At 50.6% G+C, this 23114-nt stretch overlaps 1 protein-coding gene across 1 annotated transcript in view; it reads right to left on the bottom strand.

Annotated features, from left to right (window-relative positions):
* LOC138247471 (CD5 antigen-like) overlaps nucleotides 1–23114 on the bottom strand; it is a 589710-nt gene that overhangs the window by 236772 nt on the left and 329824 nt on the right. Inside the window, exon 5 of the mRNA XM_069202092.1 lies at nucleotides 648–968. Within this exon, the coding sequence (XP_069058193.1) occupies nucleotides 648–968 (321 nt within the window). The remainder of the gene's footprint in view (nucleotides 1–647; nucleotides 969–23114) is intronic.

The raw sequence follows: 23114 nt of genomic DNA, 5'->3' as shown, positions 1-23114 counted from the left end.
GCAGATAACAAACAGTGGCTTGAAAAGGCTCTCAATTTACTCAGCCATTATATAAACTTTATTTTAAATCAAATAAATCAACACAATGAAATAAAAAGACAACTGTAATCTCTTAACCCAGAGTGCTAAATTACCTTCACTGCTCTCTCTGCTTTCTGCTGTCTGCCTGTCTGTTCTGTCTTTAATCCTCCGGTTCCCTCTCCGGTTGCATCTCTAACCATCACCGGCCCAGCTCACAATCTCCTTTGCAAGACCTGGGTAGTGAGTTTCTCCAGAAATCAACTGAATCCTACTGAAGATACCTGCTTGTTGATTGACTATTTAAGCTTTGCTCCATCCACTCATGAATTACCTAACAGAGACATTTCGATTATATTATACTAACTTCACAAGATGCTACAGTGCACTAAAGAGACACGGACGCTATGATTGGACGGTCCTAACAAAGAGTCACCCTGCATCTCTCCATGGGATACCCAAATTGTTGTCAATCACCAAGTGATAGACTTGCAGATGAGTCATCACCCCACTCCCACCACACCCAAAAGCTCTCCAATCCTTCAACAATCACAATATTACTACATTTTTATATTTCATGATATTCGTTTTCATAAACTAATTGTTCCTCTAAGGCTTCTTTCACTTACCAGTACATATCACTCCGGCATCTCTTCTGAATGAGCAGTCATCATGTCCCCATTCACCATGAGGACAATCGAAGAAAGATGTCTCTGCTCCTGTGCATTGAACCTGACTCAGCCACACTGGGAGCCATCCTCTTCCAAACACTCCATTGACCTTCAGTGTTTTTAAAGCAGATCCGCATCCGAGGTGCCTACAGACCACCTCAGCATCCTTCTTATCCCAGTCAGTATCGCAGACCGTCCCCCATCGCTTCCCATGCCTGACCTCTATCCTCCCACTGCATTCATCACCAGCATTGACCAAGCGGATCTCATCAGCACCACCTGTGACCAGTGGGAGAGAAGGGAAGAGATACTGAGTTCATTGACCACTTCCGGAAGGGAGACATTCAAAGGTGAATAAAGAGATATATCACCAGCCAGCAGGGGGCTCCCTGAGCTCACACACCGGCAAAGAGATCTAAGACGATGCACATTGTCCTGCTCTAAACCCTGAATTTACATATTTGGATAAGATCTAAAAGGTCAGAGACACATTTTAAAACCTCATGAAGTCCATTAAGCAAATACAACATTTAGAGAATCTGACATATTAGCACAAGCTCACCCTTAAATACATAAGTATCTTAAATGTGTTCAAATAAGCTGTTTTCAATACCTGGTACAACATGAGTTAATAGCCTCAGCCATCGTGTGTACATGCAAAATAAATTCATTTTCCTGGGAGCTTTTTGATTGTATAACGTTAACAACATTAGGGTCACTCTCAGAAGGATGTTTTATTATTAGACTATAGAATTCAACAATGCATAATTTCACACTTAGGGCACAATTTAGCATTTGGCAGATGGAGAAAAGGCAGTCAGGGTGCTGGAGGACTTTATGTCCACCACACTGCTTTTACTCCACCCGCCAGATTCAGACTTCACCACCGGCCCTGAGGGGACTCTATTTGTATGAACCATCATCACTGCGCTTCATCCAAAGCCACTTAAAGCAGGAGGTATTTTAGGAAAAGTAAAAACTAATGCGCCAACACCCTGGCAGTTTTATTCCATGGTGTGGAGGTGATTTTTTCATTTTAACTGACTCTCTGTCACAACTCAATCTTTTGCCTTATGTGTGGTGGGTGTACATGCCAGGCTCATGTCACTTTTCCCTTGCGGCACCTCCTAGCCCCGAGTACTTCAAATCATGCTTCCCTTGCAGCACCTCCTAGCCCCGAGTACTTCAAATCATGCTTCCCTTGCGGCACCTCCCAGCCCCGAGTACTTCAAATCATGCTTCCCTTGCAGCACCTCCCAGCCCCGAGTTCTTCAAGCCATGCTTCCCTTGTGGCATCTTCCAGTCTTGAGTACTTCAAGCCATGCTTCCCTTGCAGCGCCTCCCAGCCCCGAGTACTTCAAATCATGCTTCCCTTGCGGCACCTCCCAGCCCGAGTTCTTCAAGCCAGGCTTCCCTTGCGGCACCTCCCAGCCCCGAATTCTTCAAGCCATGCTTCCCTTGCGGCACCTCCCATCCCGAGTTCTTCAAGTCATGCTTCCCTTGCGGCACCTCCCAGCCCCGAGTTCTTCAAGCCATGCTTCCCTTGCGGCACCTCCCAGCCCGAGTTCTTCAAGTCATGCTTCCCTTGTGGCGCCTCCCAGCCCAGAGTTCTTCAAGCCATGCTTCCCTTGTGGCGCCTCCCAGCCCAGAGTTCTTCAAGCCATGCTTTCCTTGCGGCACCTCCCAGCCCCGAATTCTTCAAGCCATGCTTCCCTTGCGGCACCTCCCAGCCCAGAGTTCTTCAAGCCATGCTTCCCTTGTGGCGCCTCCCAGCCCAGAATTCTTCAAGCCATGCTTCCCTTGCGGCACCTCCCAGCCCCGAGTTCTTCAAGTCATGCTTCCCTTGCGGCACCTCCCAGCCCCGAGTTCTTCAAGCCATGCTTCCCTTGCAGCGCCTCCCAGCCCCGAGTTCTTCAAGTCATGCTTCCCTTGCGGCACCTTCCAACCCCAACTACTTCAGGTCATGGTACCCTTGCGGCACCTCTCAGCCCAGAGTTCTTCAAGTCATGCTTCCCTTGCGGCGCCTCCCAGGCCTGAGTACTTCAAGCCATGCTTCCCTTGCAGCACCTCCCAGCCCAGAGTTCTTCAAGTCATGCTTCCCTTGCGGCACATCCCAGCCCCGAGTACTTCAAGTCGTGCTTCCCTTGCAGCACCTCCCAGCCCCGAGTTCTTCAAGTCATGCTTCCCTTGCGGCACCTCCCAGCCCTGAGTTCTTCAAGCCATGCTTCCCTTGCGGCACCTCCCAGCCCCGAGTACTTCAAGTCATGCTTCCCTTGCGGCACCTCCCAGCCCCGAGTTCTTCAAGCCATGCTTCACTTGCGGCACCTCCCAGCCCGAGTACTTCAAGTTATGGTTCCCTTGCGGCACCTCCCAGCCCGAGTTCTTCAAGTCATGCTTCCCTTGTGGCGCCTCCCAGCCCAGAGTTCTTCAAGCCATGCTTCCCTTGCGGAACCTCCCAGCCCTGAGTTCTTCAAGCCATGGTTCCCTTGCGGCGCCTCCCAGGCCCGAGTACTTCAAGTCATGCTTCCCTTGCGGCGCCTCCCAGCCCCGAGTTCTTCAAGTCATGCTTCCCTTGCGGCACCTCCCAGCCCCACCCCCCAGCCCTGAGAACTTCAAGTCGTGATTCCCTTGCAGCGCCTCCCAGCCCCGAGTTCTTCAAGTCATGCTTCCCTTGCGGCATCTCCCAACCCCGAGTACTTCAGGTCATGCTTCCCTTGCAGCACCTCCCAGCCCAGAGTTCTTCAAGTCATGCTTCCCTTGCGGCACCTCCCAGCCCTGAGTTCTTCAAGCCATGCTTCCCTTGCGGCACCTCCCAGCCCCGAGTACTTCAAGTCATGCTTCCCTTGCGGCACCTCCAAGCCCCGAGTTCTTCAAGCCATGCTTCCCTTGCGGCACCTCCCAGCCCGAGTACTTCAAGTTATGGTTCCCTTGCGGCACCTCCCAGCCCGAGTTCTTCAAGTCATGCTTCCCTTGCGGCGCCTCCCAGCCCCGAGTTCTTCAAGCCAGGCCTCCCTTGTGGCGCCTCCCAGCCCCACCCGCCAGCCCCGAGTACTTCAATTCATGCTTCCCTTGCGGCGCCTCCCAGCCCCGAGTTCTTCAAGTCATGCTTCCCTTGCGGCACCTCCCAGCCCGAGTACTTCAAGTCATGCTTCCCTTGCGGCGCCTCCCAGCCCTGAGTTCTTCAATCCATGCTTCCCTTGCGGCGCCTCCCAGCCCCGAGTTCTTCAAGCTATGCTTCCATTGCGGCACCTCCCAGCCCCGAGTTCTTCAAGTCATGCTTCCCTTGCGGCGCCTCCAAGGCCCGAGTACTTCAAGTCATGCTTCCCTTGTGGTGCCTCCCAGCCCCGAGTTCTTCAAGTCATGCTTCCCTTGCGGCACCTCCCAGCCCCGAGTTCTTCAAGTCATGCTTCCCTTGCGGCACCTTCCAACCCCGAGTACTTCAGGTCATGCTTCCCTTGCGGCACCTCCCAGCCCGAGTTCTTCAAGTCATGCTTCCCTTGCGGCGCCTCCCAGGCCCGAGTACTTCAAGTCATGCTTCCCTTGCGGCGCCTCCCAACCCCGAGTTCTTCAAGTCATGCTTCCCTTGCTGCACCTCCCAGCCCCGAGTTCTTCAAGTCATGCTTCCCTTGTGGCACCTCCCGGCCCGAGTTCTTCAAGTCATGGTTCCCTTGTGGCGCCTCCCAGCCCAGAGTTCTTCAAGCCATGCTTCCCTTGTGGCGCCTCCCAGCCCAGAGTTCTTCAAGCCATGCTTCCCTTGCGGCACCTCCCAGCCCCGAGTTCTTCAAGTCATGCTTCCCTTGCGGCACCTCCCAGCCCGAGTTCTTCAAGTCATGCTTCCCTTGTGGCGCCTCCCAGCCCAGAGTTCTTCAAGCCATGCTTCCCTTGTGGCGCCTCCCAGCCCAGAGTACTTCAAGCCATGCTTCCCTTGCGGCACCTCCCAGCCCCGAATTCTTCAAGCCATGCTTCCGTTGCGGCACCTCCCAGCCCAGAGTTCTTCAAGCCATGCTTCCCTTGTGGCGCCTCCCAGCCCAGAGTTCTTCAAGCCATGCTTCCCTTGCGGCACCTCCCAGCCCCGAGTTCTTCAAGTCATGCTTCTCTTGCGGCACCTCCCAGCCCCGAGTTCTTCAAGCCATGGTTCCCTTGCGGTGCCTCCCAGGCCCGAGTACTTCAAGTCATGCTTCCCTTGCGGCACCTCCCAGCCCCGAGTTCTTCAAGTCATGCTTCCCTTGCGGCACCTCCCAGCCCTGAGTACTTCAAGCCATGCTTCCCTTGCGGCGCCTCCCAGGCCCGAGTACTTCAAGTCATGCTTCCCTTGCGGCGCCTCCCAGCCCCGAGTTCTTCAAGTCATGCTTCCCTTGCGGCACCTTCCAACCCCGACTACTTCAGGTCATGGTACCCTTGCAGCACCTCCCAGCCCAGAGTTCTTCAACAGAGTTCTTCAAGTCATGCTTCCCTTGCGGCACCTCCCAGCCCCGAGTTCTTCAAGCCATGCTTCCCTTGCGGCACCTCCCAGCCCCGAGTACTTCAAGTCATGCTTCCCTTGCGGCACCTCCCAGCCCCGAGTTCTTCAAGCCATGCTTCCCTTGCGGCACCTCCCAGCCCGAGTACTTCAAGTTATGGTTCCCTTGCGGCACCTCCCAGCCTGAGTTCTTCAAGTCATGCTTCCCTTGCGGCACCTCCCAGCCCCGAGTTCTTCAAGCCATGCCTCCCTTGCGGCGCCTCCCAGCCCCACCCGCCAGCCCCGAGTACTTCAATTCATGCTTCCCTTGCGGCGCCTCCCAGCCCCGAGTTCTTCAAGTCATGCTTCCCTTGCGGCACCTCCCAGCCCGAGTACTTCAAGTCATGCTTCCCTTGCGGCGCCTCCCAGCCCTGAGTTCTTCAATCCATGCTTCCCTTGCGGCGCCTCCCAGCCCCGAGTTCTTCAAGCTATGCTTCCATTGCAGCACCTCCCAGCCCCGAGTTCTTCAAGTCATGCTTCCCTTGCGGCGCCTCCCAGGCCCGAGTACTTCAAGTCATGCTTCCCTTGTGGTGCCTCCCAGCCCCGAGTTCTTCAAGTCATGCTTCCCTTGCGGCACCTCCCAGCCCTGAGTTCTTCAAGTCATGCTTCCCTTGCGGCACCTTCCAACCCCGAGTACTTCAGGTCATGCTTCCCTTGCGGCACCTCCCAACCCCGAGTACTTCAGGTCATGCTTCCCTTGCGGCACCTCCCAGCCCCGAGTTCTTCAAGTCATGCTTCCCTTGCGGCGCCTCCCAGGCCCGAGTACTTTAAGTCATGCTTCCCTTGCGGCTCCTCCCAGCCCTGAGTTCTTCAAGTCATGCTTCCCTTGCGGCACCTCCCAGCCCCGAGTTCTTCAAGTCATGCTTCCCTTGTGGCACCTTCCAACCCAGAGTACTTCAGGTCATGCTTCCCTTGCGGCACCTCCCAACCCCGAGTACTTCAGGTCATGCTTCCCTTGCGGCACCTCCCAGCCCCGAGTTCTTCAAGTCATGCTTCCCTTGCGGCGCCTCCCAGGCCCGAGTACTTCAAGTCATGCTTCCCTTGCGGCGCCTCCCAGCCCCGAGTTCTTCAAGTCATGCTTCCCTTGCGGCACCTCCCAGCCCTGAGTTCTTCAAGTCATGCTTCCCTTGCGGCACCTCCCAGCCCGAGTTCTTCAAGTCATGCTTCCCTTGTGGCGCCTCCCAGGCCAGAGTTCTTCAAGCCATGCTTCCCTTGTGGCGCCTCCCAGCCCAGAGTTCTTCAAGCCATGCTTCCCTTGCGGCACCTCCCAGCCCCGAATTCTTCAAGCCATGCTTCCGTTGCGGCACCACCCAGCCCGAGTTCTTCAAGTCATGCTTCCCTTGTGGCGCCTCCCAGCCCAGAGTTCTTCAAGCCATGCTTCCCTTGTGGCGCCTCCCAGCCCAGAGTTCTTCAAGCCATGCTTCCCTTGCGGCACCTCCCAGCCCCGAGTTCTTCAAGTCATGCTTCCCTTGCGGCACCTCCCAGCCCCGAGTTCTTCAAGCCATGGTTCCCTTGCTGCGCCTCCCAGGCCCGAGTACTTCAAGTCATGCTTCCCTTGCGGCACCTCCCAGCCCCGAGTTCTTCAAGTCATGCTTCCCTTGCGGCACCTCCCAGCCCTGAGTACTTCAAGCCATGCTTCCCTTGCGGCGCCTCCCAGGCCCGAGTACTTCAAGTCATGCTTCCCTTGCGGCGCCTCCCAGCCCCGAGTTCTTCAAGTCATGCTTCTCTTGCGGCACCTTCCAACCCCGACTACTTCAGGTCATGGTACCCTTGCGGCACCTCCCAGCCCAGAGTTCTTCAAGTCATGCTTCCCTTGCGGCACCTCCCAGGCCCGAGTACTTCAAGCCATGCTTCCCTTGCAGCACCTCCCAGCCCAGAGTTCTTCAAGTCATGGTTCCCCTTACGGCACCTCCCAGCCCCGAGTACTTCAAGTCGTGCTTCTCTTGCGGCACCTCCCAGCCCCGAGTTCTTCAAGCCATGGTTCCCTTGCGGCACCTCCCAGGCCCGAGTACTTCAAGTCATGCTTCCCTTGCGGCGCCTCCCAGCCCCACCCCCCAGCCCCGAGAACTTCAAGTCATGCTTCCCTTGCGGCACCTCCCAACCCCGAGTACTTCAGGTCATGCTTCCCTTGCAGCACCTCCCAGCCCAGAGTTCTTCAAGTCATGCTTCCCTTGTGGCATCTTCCAGTCTTGAGTACTTCAAGCCATGCTTCCCTTGCAGCGCCTCCCAGTCCTGAATTCTTCAAGTCATGCTTCCCTTGCGGCACCTCCCAGCCCCGAGTACTTCAAGTCGTGCTTCCCTTGCGGCACCTCCCAGCCCCGAGTTCTTCAAGCCATGGTTCCCTTGCGGCGCCTCCCAGGCCCGAGTACTTCAAGTCATGCTTCCCTTGCGGCACCTCCCAACCCCGAGATCTTCAAGCCATGCTTCCCTTGCGGCACCACCCATCCCCGAGTTCTTCAAGCCATGCTTCCCTTGCGCCCTGAGTTCTTCAAGCCATGCTTCCCTTGTGGCACCTTCCAGCCCCGAGTACTTCAAGCCATGGTTCCCTTGCGGCACCTTCCAGCCCCGAGTACTTCTAGCCATGCTTCCCTTGCGGCACCTCCCAGCCCGAGTACTTCAAGCCATGCTTCCCTTGCGGCACCTCCCAGTCCTGAGTTCTTCGAGTCATGCTTCCCTTGGGCGCCTCCCATCCCCGAGTTCTTCAAGCCATGCTTCCCTTGCGGCACCTCCCAGCCCTGAGTTCTTCAAGCCATGCTTCCCTTGTGGCACCTCCCAGCCCCGAGTACTTCAAGCCATGGTTCCCTTGCGGCACCTCCCAGCCCGAGTACTTCAAGTCATGCTTCCCTTGCGGCACCTCCCAGCCCGAGTTCTTCGAGTCATGCTTCCCTTGCGGCGCCTCCCAGCCCCGAGTTCTTCAAGCCATGGTTCCCTTGCGGCGCCTCCCAGGCCCGAGTACTTCAAGTTATGCTTCCCTTGCGGCGCCTCCCAGCCCCACCCCCCAGCCCCGAGAACTTCAAGTCATGCTTCCCTTGCGGCACCTCCCAACCCCGAGTACTTCAAGTCATGCTTCCCTTGCTGCGCCTCCCAACCCCGAGTACTTCAAGCCATGCTTCCCTTGCGGCACCTCCCAACCCCGAGTACTTCAAGCCATGCTTCCCTTGCGGCACCTCCCAACCCCGAGATCTTCAAGCCATGCTTCCCTTGCGGCACCACCCATCCCCGAGTTCTTCAAGCCATGCTTCCCTTGCGCCCCGAGTTCTTCAAGCCATGCTTCCCTTGCGGCACCTCCCAGCCCGAGTACTTCAAGTCATGCTTCCCTTGCGGCACCTCCCAGCCCGAGTTCTTCGAGTCATGCTTCCCTTGCGGCGCCTCCCAGCCCCGAGTTCTTCAAGCCATGGTTCCCTTGTGGCGCCTCCCAGGCCCGAGTACTTCAAGTTATGCTTCCCTTGCGGCGCCTCCCAGCCCCACCCCCCAGCCCCGAGAACTTCAAGTCATGCTTCCCTTGCGGCACCTCCCAACCCCGAGTACTTCAAGCCATGCTTCCCTTGCGGCACCTCCCAACCCCGAGTACTTCAAGCCATGCTTCCCTTGCGGCACCTCCCAACCTCGAGATCTTCAAGCCATGCTTCCCTTGCGGCACCACCCATCCCCGAGTTCTTCAAGCCATGCTTCCCTTGCGCCCCGAGTTCTTCAAGCCATGCTTCCCTTGCGGCACCTCCCAGCCCGAGTACTTCAAGTCATGCTTCCCTTGCGGCACCTCCCAGCCCGAGTTCTTCGAGTCATGCTTCCCTTGCGGCGCCTCCCAGCCCCGAGTTCTTCAAGCCATGGTTCCCTTGCGGCGCCTCCCAGGCCCGAGTACTTCAAGTTATGCTTCCCTTGCGGCGCCTCCCAGCCCCACCCCCCAGCCCCGAGAACTTCAAGTCATGCTTCCCTTGCGGCACCTCCCAACCCCGAGTACTTCAAGTCATGCTTCCCTTGCAGCGCCTCCCAGCCCCGAGTTCTTCAAGTCATGCTTCCCTTGCGGCATTTTCCAGTCTTGAGTACTCCATGATTCCCCACCCTGGAAGCCTGAACCATTGACCCTCCTGTTCTGTTGCTGTGCAAGTTTAGTCTGATTGCGCCTGCAGTTTAGCACGTGTCTTTTAGGACAAGTTAGTTATCCACAGTGACCCCTTGACTTTTATCATCATGTACTCGGGGTCTTGTTGTACTTGTGATTGTTGCACATTACCGTTTGCACCTGCCACCTGCAAGGCCTCATTTCCATTGTACTTAACACATGATTTTCTCCCGTGTTAGACCTGGCATCCTAGGCGTTGTTTCCCTATCTTTTTTATGCATGCATTGTGCCACTTTGTAACCCTTTGCACTATATTATGCCGGTGCTAGGCATAACGTATGCAAAGGGGGCGTTCCCCCATTAGGGGGGCCGAAAAAATGGCGATATAAAATCACTTTTTATGGCACTTATAACGCCTGCTCAGAAGAGGCAGTAAAAGGGGGCTATCATTCTTTAGATTGGGCCCCTCTGTACTCTGCAGGAATAGCGGCAATATTTTGGTGCTACTCCTGCAGAGTACATCAATAGCGTCATGAAAAACGATGCTAGTGCCCCCTACCCTGGGCCATGGTGCGCTGTATTTTGAATATGGTGGCGGTAGGCGGCAGTAAAGGGCACAGGAAAAGTTTTCTTAAAAATGCCCCTGAGTTAATTAATATATAAAGCACAAACAAATGCCTGAAAGCTTCCTGGCGCTGCCTCAAAGTGCTGAAAATGAACGTAGAGAAGGAAAACCAATGTGAAAATAAAAAAACAGAAAAAAATTGAGATATCCTAAAAGAGAAAAATACAACTGTTATAGGTGAGAAGGAAACAGAGAAAAGATAGAGGTAAGTTTTTTAAATGATAACAGGTTGGGCTGTCTTAGGAGGTGAACTGGAAGTGAGTTCCAGAAATGAGAGATATAGTTGAAGAAACGTCTACCCCCTCCCCCCCCCAAAAGCTTTAAAAAATCCTTGGAGTAGTTATCTTTTTTGCAGTGGAAGATATGAAGTTACGCAAGGGAATAGGCCAGGCAATCATATTTGTTAGGGGAACCTCACCAGATCGATAGAGGGTATTATGCGCGATGCAAACAGATTTGAAAGCGACTCGTTTATTGATAGGGAGCCATGTGAGTTCTTGCCTAACCTTAGAGACTGACTCATATTTTTTCAGATTGTTTAATAAGCGTACTCCTGCATTCTGAATTCTCTGCATTTTTATTTAAGATCCCAATTTGGGACCTAAGATGAAGGGAGTTACAGTAATCCAATTTGCCATGGACCAATGAAGTACCCACAGTTTTGTGAAGTTCGTGGGGAAGAAAAGGGAGAATCTTTTTTACTAGCTTTATCATGAAAAAACAGGAGGATGTTATCTGGTTCGTGTGGTCTGCAAGGACAAGCCTAGAATCCATCACAATTCCAAGATTTATAACTTTTCTTACTGGGACAGGCAGGGGTCCCAAACTGTGTGGCCACCACTCAGACCTCCATGGGGATTCATTGAGCCCAAAGAGGAGAACCTTGGTTTTATCTGAATTTAGCTTTAGGTACCAGCTTTAGGTACTGAGCACTCATCCTTTGTAGATAGCCAGGATTTCAATAAAAGGGGGTGATCCAGAAACGCTCCCTCATGACTTCCACAGAAGATTCCAGGCTGATGACATTCCCAAGGTCGACATATATCGATTTGACTTTGTTTTTGAAAAAAGAAGGTAGACTATCACAATGATCTTGAGAAGGGGGTGACAAATGGGCTGTAGGTATGGTAGACAACTTCTGCACTTTTTGAAAAAGCTCTATAGCAGAGATTTCCACCTCTTGGATTTTATCAGTAAAGTGTGCCATGTTTTCTAATTTAATCAAATGTTTATATTCAAGTATCAGCTGGTTATATTTAGCTTTTTCCTCCAGAAAGTCTCCAAATTTTTTCCTGTCTTCATATCTCTAATCTTTGGCAAGAACCATGGCAGCAGACAATTGAGCTGTAGGAGGAATGGGCGATTCTGCCTGGTCGGTGCATAACTCACTCCTTGCACTGAGCTTTTTTGGAACCATTTATGATCCTGTTGAATCAATGAGTGAGCATTTATATAATGCAGCAGGGTGTTAGTGACTTCAGATTATGCTAGATGGACAGACAAGGTTTAGCTCCTTATGGAATCTGTTGTGATTCTCTTCAGCACTGAGGTGGTTACATAGGAAGTTTCATAATTTTGATGCAATATATGAAAAGGGTTTACCATCCTGTCTCGCATGGAATCTCATGATCATCACCATGTTCTCTCCTTCTTAACGTAAAATGTGACTCGAATAATATTGTCTAACTTTCTCCTGGTTGAAACGAGGCCCTTTCTTGTGATACCCTTGGACGCCCTGTGATGGAAGCAGAGAACCCTAAATTGAATCTGTTTGTACAGCGACAGTCAGGGTGAGAATCTTATGTTTTCTGCTTTGCTGCAACCTGGGGCAAGTTAAGCAGAACTCTGGCAGCCACAGTCTGGATCTGTTGAAGACTCTGAGTTGTGTTACTTGAGAAGGCTAAATGTTGAGAGTTGCAGTAGTCCCAGGAGGATAAAAGTACCACACAGGCCACTGACTTCCTGCTCTCTGCAGAGATTAAAGGAAGTCACTTCCTATTATTTTTATGTAATGGAAACAGGAGGATCTGAATGAATTTGCCTGATCTAGGAAGGTGAGAAATTGACCCACATGCACCCCTAGTTTTCTCACAGCTTCCTTCAGGATTGGAGGCTCCCTTAGTTTCTCAGGTCACCATCCTAAAGACCACATAATGGACGCTCCCCGAATAATGAAACCTCAGATCTCTCTCACTTTTAACAAGTGATGCTTCATTCAACCTACTACAGCAAGAAACCCCTGCAGCACGCCACATTTCAATAATGGTATTGATATGAATCTGAATTTTACTCTTTCTTTTTCAGATCCATATAATACTCTAAAGCATCAGAAGGGATCAATCTCTATGGCCATTGATCCACAAAGTAAAGAAAAAAAGTTGTGTTCAATCTGGCCTGATAAAACTAGGGGCTTCATCACAAGTGTGCCACTGTTGTGTCATTTTGTTTGATGCAACGGCGGTGCTAGCAGTGCTCTACCCTGCTCCACATTTACAAACGGACGCATTGGGCCCAATGTGTCAGTTTATAAAGACTTGTGTCACATTATACCTGCAGCAGGTATAATGGGCCTCATTTACTACAAACTGGTGCATCATTCATAATGCTCCGGTTTGCTTGCCCCGCCCTTCACCCCCCTAACAACATCATGGTAGCAACACAGTGCACCATGGCGCTCGTTAGCACAAGCATCATTTCTGACACAGTTGTGGTGCTTTGCTGGACTGAAAAGTTTGACGTTAGTCCAGCAAAGCACGGGGAGGCCAATAGAACAAAGCACAAAGTCACTTTGACACCTGCCCTGAGCAGGCGTTATAGAATGATGGTGTATGACACAGTACAATCTTGTAGATTTCACTGCGCCATTCCTGAGGGCCTCCTCGTGGGGGAACGCCTCCTTGCATACATTATACCTGTGCCCAGTATCATGTGGTGCAAGGGATTACAAACTGGTGCAATGGTACCTTTACGCCAGTTTGTAAATATGGCACGGGGTGGGGGACTGATCTGCGTCACAAAGAGTAAGGGGCTCCTAAATGAGCCCCAAAGTATGCAAGGTAGGCATTCCTATGGGAAAAGCCACACAGAACTGACACAGAGAAATTTACAACATTTCACAACATTTCACTGCGTCAATATGCAACTTCAGTGCTCAGAGCAGGCGTAAAATTGATGCAGGGCTTTTTTCAATGGGGGCCTCCTTGCATTGCTGGAGTAGCGTCATTTTTTTACGCTAATCCAGTAATGTGTGACTTTATCGCCACAGATGTGCCAGAATTTCTGTGAAAAAGTGTATCATGGAGCTCTGTATTGTAAATGCAGCTCATCCTTGGCATTGTTAGGATGTCATAGGGCAGCGCAAGGAATCTGACGCAACAAAGCTGATGCATCAGATTCTTGTAAAGGAGGCCCTAGGTTTGTTTTCTCTTGAATTTAATGTCTTTTTATGAGAGTGAAAAAATGGCTCAGAGTTGATGTAAACCTCTTCCATCCACTCCATGTGTCTTATATGGATCATCAGTTTGAACAGTTTTCTTAATATTAATTGATTATATGCACTAATAGAATTTCGAAATTTAGAACATTAAGAGTTTACTTTTGAAAATATAGCTAACATTTTTGTTTTTTAGTAGGGACTAGCATTATGTTGAGGACTTGACACAGTAATCCATCATTCTAGTTTAATTTCAGTGGCTTGAAGTAGGGATGACCATTTCCAGTAGCAACAGTGCCACCCTCACCGGGGCCTAGTCTAATAAGTGCCTGCTTTGTATACACCCAGAAGGTTCACCAGGTCCTTGACGCCACAGGAAGCATGACCCCTCCAAGTATGAAGAACACAACATTTACATACATATAAACTGTCAATAGACTTCCTGCATCTCAGGACTTTTGATTTGGCACTGTTAGAAATGGTTGGCAGTCCGTCTGCACTCTGTGCACACAGGGACCCTAACTCTAGTCAGGGAAGTGGAGATACACACTTAAGATAACCTCTGCTCACCCCCTTGGTAGCTTGGCACAAGCAGTCAGGCTTATCTCAAAGGCAATGTATAAAGTATTTGAACCAACACACACAGTAAGACAGTGAAAACACTACAAAATGGACACCACACCAGTTCAGAAAAATAGTGAATATTTATTTAAATAAAACAAGACCAAAACAACAAAAATCCAACATGCACAAGTAAAGTTATGAATTTTTAAAAGAATAGATTCTTACTCCACAGAAAACAATGGGATTGTAGTTTTTACACAAAGTGCCTGGTTTGCATCAAAAATAAAGCTGCACGAGTAAGCGTGTGTCGGAAGAGTCAGTGATGTGTCGATTCCTTACTTGCAAGCGAAGCCGCGCGTCATTTCTTCTCTGGTCGGGTGGGCAATGCGTTGTTTTCCTCCCCCGCAAGAAAGCGAGAAGTCGATTTCCTGGCAGGGCACCGCTGATGGGCGCAGGTTTACGATGATTTCGATGCCCAGTGAATATGCGTGTGAAATCCAGCCACACGGTGAAAGAAAACCACACTGAGTGGGGTTTGTGTCATTTTCAGCAGCCGCAAGCTGGTGTTGCGACGTTTCTCCAGCTGCGAGGCAGGTGATGCGTCGATTTCCCAGCCGCGATGCAGGTGGTGCATTGATTTCAGCCACAAGTCGGGTGGCACATCATTTTTACAGCCACGTTGCAGGTGGTGAGTTTAAATTTTCCCCACACAACACCCTGTGCATGGATTTCAGTCCATGCTCTACCAGTTTTACCTTTCAAAGGCGCAGGGACTGAATAGGGCACCACTTGGCAGGGCAGGAGTCTCAGCAAAGAGTCCAGGTGCTTGCAGAGGAAGTCTGTGATGGCCCTGAGACTTCAAAACAGGAGGCAAGCTCAGTCCAGGCCCTTGGAGATTCTTCACAAGCAGGAATATACCACAAAGTCCAGTCTTTGTCCTCTTTCAGGCAAAAGCAGCAACAGCAGGCCAACCCAGCAAAGCACAGTCACAGGCAAAAGGGCAGTACTCCTCCTCCAGCTCTTCAGCTCTTCTCCTTGGCAGAGGTTCCTCTTGGTTCCAGAAGTAATCTGAATATCTGGGGTCAGAGCCACAGTGACACAGTTAGGCACTACACAGGCATGCACATTAGGCCATAAACTATGAGCACTGGGGTCCTGGATAGCAGGATCCCAGTGACACAGTAAAAACACCCTGACACACACTCACAAACTGGCCAAAAGGGGGGGGTAACCATGCTAGAAAGAGGCTACTTTCCTACACAACCCCCACCCCCCAAACGAAGGACAATACGGCTAACCTTGGCCATTTGAGACTTTATTGTCTGAGTGGTGATAAGTGGATCTGCAATAGAGTGGTTACTCCCTTTAACATCCACTATATGGTTACTTCCCTGTGGGGATGTAAGCCACCCTGTTTGGAGATTTTTACCTAACCAACAGTGTGAGTGTAAATTCTCAGAGTTCCTATTAGTATGTTTTAAAGTTGGGCCGTGGGATTGGTCCACTGGGCCTATGTCCACTGCAGGAAATGCTAGACAGGGATGCTGTCTCAATAAAGCCACAGCTTGGCAAAAACGTTGTCCCTATGGCTGTAAGAGAGAACAGGGTTGCTGTTTCTCTTGAGTCGGAGCAGGGCAGGGCTGCTGTCCTATAAGCTCCACACTAGGACAGGGCTGCTGTCCTAAGTGTTTAGAGGCAGTGCTGGGCTGCTGCACTAAAGTTTATCTAGGAGGGCTGGAGGGATGCTCCATATTTACTAAAATGGTGCAATTTTGCACATCTGGTTTAGTAGGTCCACAGAACGGTACTTTTACCTCTAGGAGTCCTTCTGTGGTAGCTGAGGGTTCCTTTGGTACAGGTTCCACCCCAGGAGAGGTTTCTCTCACCACATGATGGTATCCTTGGTGGCAGGGTGGGGAAGGGAAACTTTGATACCATTTTTACCTGTTGGTGGAGAGGGATCCTGGAATTTCAGGCCCTTTTCTCTCCTTTGCTTTTTCATTTCACCAGAAATGAGAGGAAGCAGTTCCTCAGGGATACCCAGCATGGATGCATGGGTATTAAACTCTACCTCAGCCCAACCTGAGGCCTCTAGGTCATTCCCTAAGAGACAGTCTACAGGTAAGCTAGGTGATACCATCACCTGCTTAGGGCCAGTAACTCCACCCCAACTAAGTTGAACTACAGCTAAGGGGAGAGACTGAGTGGAGTTATTGACATCAGACACCTGGTACTTCTGTCCAAGGGGGTGTTGTGCAGGTGACACTAGGTGTTCAGTCACCAAAGTGATACTAGCACCTGGGTCCCTGTAGGCCTGGGCCTCAACACCATTTATTAAAATTCACTGCCTGTACTTATCCATGTTAAGGGGAGAAGCAGCCAGTGTGGCAAGGCCAATGCCACCAAGTGTGACAGAAACTGTCTTGGAACTGTCTACCCCAGTTTCTATTATTGGCCCAAAAGTGAACCCATCAACACCTTTAGTTTGACTGTTGCCAGTAGTCTCACCACTATTACCACTACTGCTAGGGGCACTAGAGTCTGATGTCTTAGTGGTGGTTGGCTCAGGGGCTTTACCTGTGCAGGACTTATCCCCGGGCCAATGGCCTTTATTTCTACACACTTAACTCCAAGGCTTTTTCTGATTGTGTGAAGAGTTTGAAGAAGATGAAGAAGTTTTATCCCCACCCCCAGAGAAGTGTTTTGGACCTGTAAAAGGATCTTTATATTTACTTGTATCCCCATGCTTGTCCTGAGATTTTTCACCTTCTTTCTTCTTGCCATCCTTGTCACCCCCTATATGAGCTTTTCTGCTCACACTTGTTCTGACCCATTTGTCTGCCTTCTTTCCCAATTCTTGGGGAGAGGTCAGTTCTGTGTCCACAAGATACTGATGCAACAAGTCAGACACACAATTATTCAAGATATGCTCTCTCAGAATCAAGTTATAAAGGCTTTCATAATCAGTCACCTAACTGCCAAGTAAGCAACCTTCTAGGGCCTTCACAGAACAGTCCACAAAGTCTGTCCAGTCCTGTGATGACTCCTTTCTGGTCTGTCTGAACTGAAGTCTGTACTGTTCAGTGGTTAAGCCTAGACCATCCAAGAGTGCATTTTTAAGAACCTGTTAATTATCTGCATCATCCTCTATGACAATCAGAAGTCTGTCTCTACCTTTGCCAGAGAAGGATAACCAAAGGATGGCAGCCCACTGTACATGAGGGACCCTCTGAACTTTACAGGCCCTCTCAAGTGCAGCAAACCACTTGTTTATGTCATCACCATCCTTGTGAGGAGGGACAACGTTGTGCAGATTCCTAGAATCAAATGAAGGTTCCCTAACATTTGTATTCCTAAAACTACTGCTGCAACCATGGGGAACTAACCCCAAACCCTACCTCTCTTTCTCCACAGCCAGGGCTTCCCTGTCTAAGGCCAACAGCAGCTGCATTAGCTTCAGTATGGCCTCCTCTAACCTCAGCCTTCTCAGTTCCCTATTGTAGGAAGGTACCATCTTGCCTGGCATGTTACCCCCAATTTTTACTTATGTGTCAGTTTGTTTTTGCCTGTCTCACTGGGATCCTGCTAGCCAGGACCCCAGTGCTCTTAGTTGTGGCCTGAATGTGTTCCCTGTGTGGTGCCTAAATGTGTCACTGAGGCTCTGCTAACCAGAATCTCAATGATTATGCTCTCTCTGCCTTTAAAATTGTCACTGCAGGCTAGTGACCATTTTTACCAATTTTGATTGGCACACTGGAACACCCTTATAATCCCCTAGTATATGGTACCTAGGTACCCACGGTATTGGGGTTCCAGGAGATACCTATGGGCTACAGCATTTCTTTTGCCACCCATAGGGAGCTCAGACCAATATTACACAGGACTGCCACTGCAGCCTGAGTGAAATAACGTCCACGTTATTTCACAGCCATTTTACACTGCACTTAAGTAACTTATAAGTTACCTATATGTCTAACCCTCATTTAGTGAAGGTTAGGTGCAAAGTTACTAAGTGTGAAGGTACCCTGGCACTAGCCAAGGTACACCCACATTGTTCAGGGCAATTTCCCCGGACTTTGTGAGTGCGGGGACACTATTACACGTGTGCACTACATATAGGTCCAAACCTATATGCAGCTTCACAATGGTAACTCCGAATATGGGCATGTAACATGTCTACGATCATGGAATTGTCCCCCCATGCCAAATCTGGTATTGGGGTGCCAATCCCATGCATCGCCGGGGCTCCAGCATGGACCCCGGGTACTGCCAAACCAGCTCTCTGGGGTTTTCTCTGCAGCTACCGATGCTGCCAACCCTCAGACAGGTTTCTGCTCTCCTGGGGCCTGGGCAGCCCAGCCCCAGAAAGGCAGAACAAAGGGTTTCCTCTGAGAGAGGGTGTTACACCCTCTCCCTTTGGAAATAGGTGTTAATGGCTGGGGAGGAGTAGCCTCCCACAGCCTCTGGAAATGCTTTGAAGGGCAAAGATTCTGCCCTCCTTACATAAGCCAGTCTACACCGGTTCCGGGGTCCCCCAGCCCCTGCTCTGGCACGAAACTGGACAAAGGAAAGAGAAGTGACCACTTGTAGAAGGCTGGACTGGCTTGTAGTGAGTACCAAGGGGTACTTCTACCTTGCACCAGGCCCAGGTATCCCTTATTAGTGTATAGGGGTGTCTAGCAGCTTAGGCTGATAGAAAAGGTAGCTTAGCAGAGCAGCTTAGGCTGAACTAGGAGACGAGTGAAGCTCCTACAGTTCCACTAGTGTCACTTGCACAATATCATAAGAAAACACAATACACAGATATACTAAAAATAAAGGTACTTTATTTTTATGACAATATGCCAAAGTATCTCAGTGAGTACCCTCAGTATGAGGATAGCAAATATACACAAGATATATGTACAAAATACCAAAATATGCAGTAATAGCAATAGAAAACAGTGCAAACAATGTATAGTCACAATAGGATGCAATGGGGGTACATAGGGATGGGGCAACACAAACCATATACTCTAGAAGTGGAATGCGAACAACGAATGGACCCCAAACCTTTGTGACCTTGTAGAGGGTCACCGGGACTGTAAGAAAACAGTGAGGGTTAGAAAAATAGCCCACCCCAAGACCCTGAAAAGTGGGTGCAAAGTGCACCTAAGTTCCCCAAAGAGCACAGAAGTCGTGATAGGGGAATTCTGCAGGAAAGACCAACACCAGCAATGCAACAACAATGGATTTCCAGACGAGTGTACCTGTGGAACAAGAGGATCAAGTCCAAAAGTCACGATCAAGTCGGGGGTGGGCAGATGCCCAGGAAATGCTAGCTGTGGGTGCATAGAATCTGCCACCAGATGGTAGAAGCTGAGGATTCTGCAAGAACGACAAGGGCTAGAAACTTCCCATTTGGAGGATAGATGTCCCACGTCGTGAGGAGTCGTGCAGAAGTGTTTTCCTGCAGAAAGACCACAAACAAGCCTTGCTAGCTGCAAGGGTCGCAGTTAGAGTTTTTGGATGCTGCTGTGTCCCAGAAGGGACCAGGATGTCACCAATTGCGTGAGGAGACAGAGGGGGCATCCAGCAAGACAAAGAGCCCACTCAGAAGCAGGCAGCATCCGCAGAAGTGCCGGAAAAGGCACTACAAAGTGGAGTGAATCAGTGCTCACCCGAAGTTGCACAAGAGAGTCCCACGACGCCGGAGGACAACTCAGGAGGTTGTGCAATGCACATTAGAGTGCCGGGGACCCAGGATTGGCTGTGCACAAAGGAAATCCTCGGAGAGTGCACAGGAGCCGGAGTAGCTGCAAAAGAAACGGTTCCCAGCAATGCAGTGTAGCGTGGGGAGGCAAGGACTTACCTCCACCAAACTTGGACTGAAGAGTCACTGGACTGTGGGAGTCACTTGGACAGAGTTGCTGAGTTCAAGGTACCTCGCTCGTCGTGCTGAGAGGAGACCCAGAGGACCGGTGATGCAGTTCTTTGGTGCCTGCGGTTGCAGGGGGAAGATTCCGTCGACCCACGGGAGATTTCTTCGGAGCTTCTAGTGCAGAGAGGAGGCAGACTATCCCCACAGCATGCACCACCAGGAAAACAGTTGAGAAGGTGGCAGGATCAGCATTACAAGGTCGCAGTAGTCGTCTTTGCTACTTTGTTGCAGTTTTGCAGGCTTCCAGCATGGTCAGCAGTCGATTCCTTGGCAGAAGGTGAAGAGAGAGATACAGAGGAACTCTGATGAGCTCTTGCATTCGTTATCTAAGGAATTCCCCAAAGCAGAGACCCTAAATAGACAGAAAAGGAGGTTTGGCTACTTAGGAGAGAGGATAGGCTAACAACACCTGAAGGAGCCTATCAGAAGGAGTCTCTGGCGTCACCTGCTGGCACTGGCCACTCAGAGAAGTCCAGTGTGCCAGCAGCACCTCTGTTTCCAAGATGGCAGAGGTCTGGAGCACACTGGAGGAGCTCTGGGCACCTCCCAGGGGAGGTGCAGGTCAGGGGAGTGGTCACTCCCCTTTCCTTTGTCCAGTTTTGCGCCAGAGCAGGGCTGAGGGATCCCTGAACCGGTGCAGACTGGCTTATGCAGAGATGGGCACCATCTGTGCCCATGAAAGCATTTCCAGAGGCTGGGGGAGGCTACTCCTCCCCAGCCCTGACACCTTTTTCCAAAGGGAGAGGGTGTAACACCCTCTCTCTGAGGAAGTCCTTTGTTCTGCCTTCCTGGGCCAAGCCTGGCTGGACCCCAGGAGGGCAGAAACCTGTCTCAGGGGTTGGCAGCAGCAGCAGCTGCAGTAAACCCCCGGGAAAGGTAGTTTGGCAGTACCCGGGTCTGAGCTAGAGACTCGGGGGATCATGGAATTGTCTCCCCAATGCCAGGATGGCATTGGGGTGACAATTCCATGATCTTAGACATGTTACATGGCCATGTTCGGAGTTACCATTGTGACGCTACACATATGTCATGACATATGTATAGTGCACGCGTGTAATGGTGTCCCCGCACTCACAAAGTCCGGGGAATTTGCCCTGAACAATGTGGGAGCACCTTGGCTAGTGCCAGGGTGCCCACACACTAAGTAACTTAGCACCCAACCTTTACCAGGTAAAGGTTAGACATATAGGTGACTTATAAGTTACTTAAGTGTAGTGGTAAATGGCTGTGAAATACCGTGGACGTTATTTCACTCAGGCTGCACTGGCAGGCCTGTGTAAGAATTGTCAGATCTCCCTATGGGTGGCACAAGAAATGCTGCAGCCCATAGGGATGTCCTGGAACCCCAATACCCTGGGTACCTCAGTACCATATACTAGGGAATTATAAGGGCGTTCCAGTATGCCAATGTAAATTGGTGAAATTGGTCACTAGCCTGTTAGTGACAATTTGGAAAGAAATAACCACTGAGGTTCTGGATAGCAGAGCCTCAGTGAGACAGTTAGTCATAACACAGGTAACACATACAGGGCACACTTATGAGCACTGGGGCCCTGCTGGCAGGGTCCCAGTGACACATACAACTAAAAAAAACTTATATACAGTGAAATATGGGGGTAACATGCCAGGCAAGATGGTACTTTCCTACACCCCCCCCCACCCCTCCCCCCCCCAAATGAAGGACAATAAGACTAACCAAGCCCTGATGAGTCTTCATTGTCTAAGTGGAAATATCTGGAGAGTCCATCTGCATTGGAGTGGGTACTCCCAGGTCTATGTTCCACTGTATAGTCCATTCCCTGTAGGGATATGGACCACCTCAACAATTTAGGGTTTTCACCTTTCATTTGTTTTAGCCAAAGTAGAGGTTTGTGGTCTGTCTGAACAATGAAGTGAGTGCCAAACAGGTATGGCCTCAACTTCTTCAGTGCCCAGACCACAGCAAAGGCCTCCCTCTCTATGGCAGACCAATGCTTTTCTCTAGGGGTCAACCTCCTGCTGATAAAAGCAACAGGTTGATCCTGGCCCTCAGAATTAAGTTGTGATAAGACTGCCCCTACCCCTAATTCAGATGCATCAGTTTGGACAATAAATTTTTTGGAGTAACAGGGGCTTTTCAGGACAGGTGCAGAGCACATGGCCTGCTTCAGCTCCTCAAAAGCTTTCTGACAGTTTGCTGTCCATAATACCTTCTTAGGCATTTTCTTAGATGTGAGGTCATTAAGAGGGGCTGCAATGGAGCCATAGTTCTTTATGAACCTCCTGTAGTACCCAGTGAGGCCTAAAAAGGCTCTCACCTGAGTCTGAGTTGTAGGGGGAACCCAATCTATGATAGTTTGGATTTTCCCCTGAAGTAGTGCAATCTGTTCTCCACCTACCAGGTGTCCCAGATAAACCACCTTCCCCTGCCCTATCTGGCACTTTGAAGCCTTGATAGTGAGGCCTGCCTTTTGCAGGGCCTCCAAAACTTTCCATAGGTGGACCAGGTGATCATCGCAGCTGGAGCTAAAGACAGCTATATCATCTAGATATGCTGCACTAAAAGCTTCCAGCCCTTGCAGGACTGTATTCACCAACCTTTGAAAAGTGGCAGGTGCATTTTTCAATCCAAAAGGCATTGCTGTGAATTGGTAATGGCCTCCAATGGTTGAAAATGCAGTTTTTGCATCCTCTGATAACTTGATCTGCCAATACCCTGCAGTCAAATCAAAGGTGCTTAGATACTTGGCAGATGCCATTGTATCTTAGCTCATCTGCCCTGGGTATAGGGTGAGCATCAGTTTTGGTTACCTGGTTGAGACCTCTGTAGTCAACACAAAATCTCATTTCCCTTGTACCATCTTTGGAATGAGGTTTTGCTACAAGTACCACAGGAGAGGCCCATGGACTTTCAGAGTGCTCAACCACTCCCAGTTCAAGCATTTTCTGCACCTCTTGCTTTATGCAGTTGCTGACATGGTCAGGCTGCCTATAGATCTTACTTTTGACAGGCAAGCTGTCTCCAGTATCTATAGTGTGCTCACACCAAGAAGTGGTGCCTGGCACAGTAGAGAAGAGTTCAGAAAACTGACCCAGGAGATTTATGCAGTGGTCTTTCTGCTCAGCAGTAAGACAATTTGCCAGTACTACACCTTCCACTAGAGCATCTTGTTCTGTGGAAGAGAAGAGATCAGGGAGAGGGTCACTCTCTTCTTCCTGTCCTTCATCTGATGCCATGAGCAGGGTGAGATCAGCCCTGTCAAAGTAGAGTTTCAGGCGATTGACATGGAGCACCCTAAGGGGGCTCCTAGCAGTGCCTAAGTCAACTAAGTAGGTGACTTCACCC

Source organism: Pleurodeles waltl, chromosome 7, assembly GCF_031143425.1.
Source record: "Pleurodeles waltl isolate 20211129_DDA chromosome 7, aPleWal1.hap1.20221129, whole genome shotgun sequence".
NCBI lineage: Eukaryota > Metazoa > Chordata > Amphibia > Caudata > Salamandridae > Pleurodeles > Pleurodeles waltl.
The sequence above is the reverse complement of the archived record's forward strand: the minus strand, read 5'-3'. Positions and strand labels throughout refer to the sequence as shown.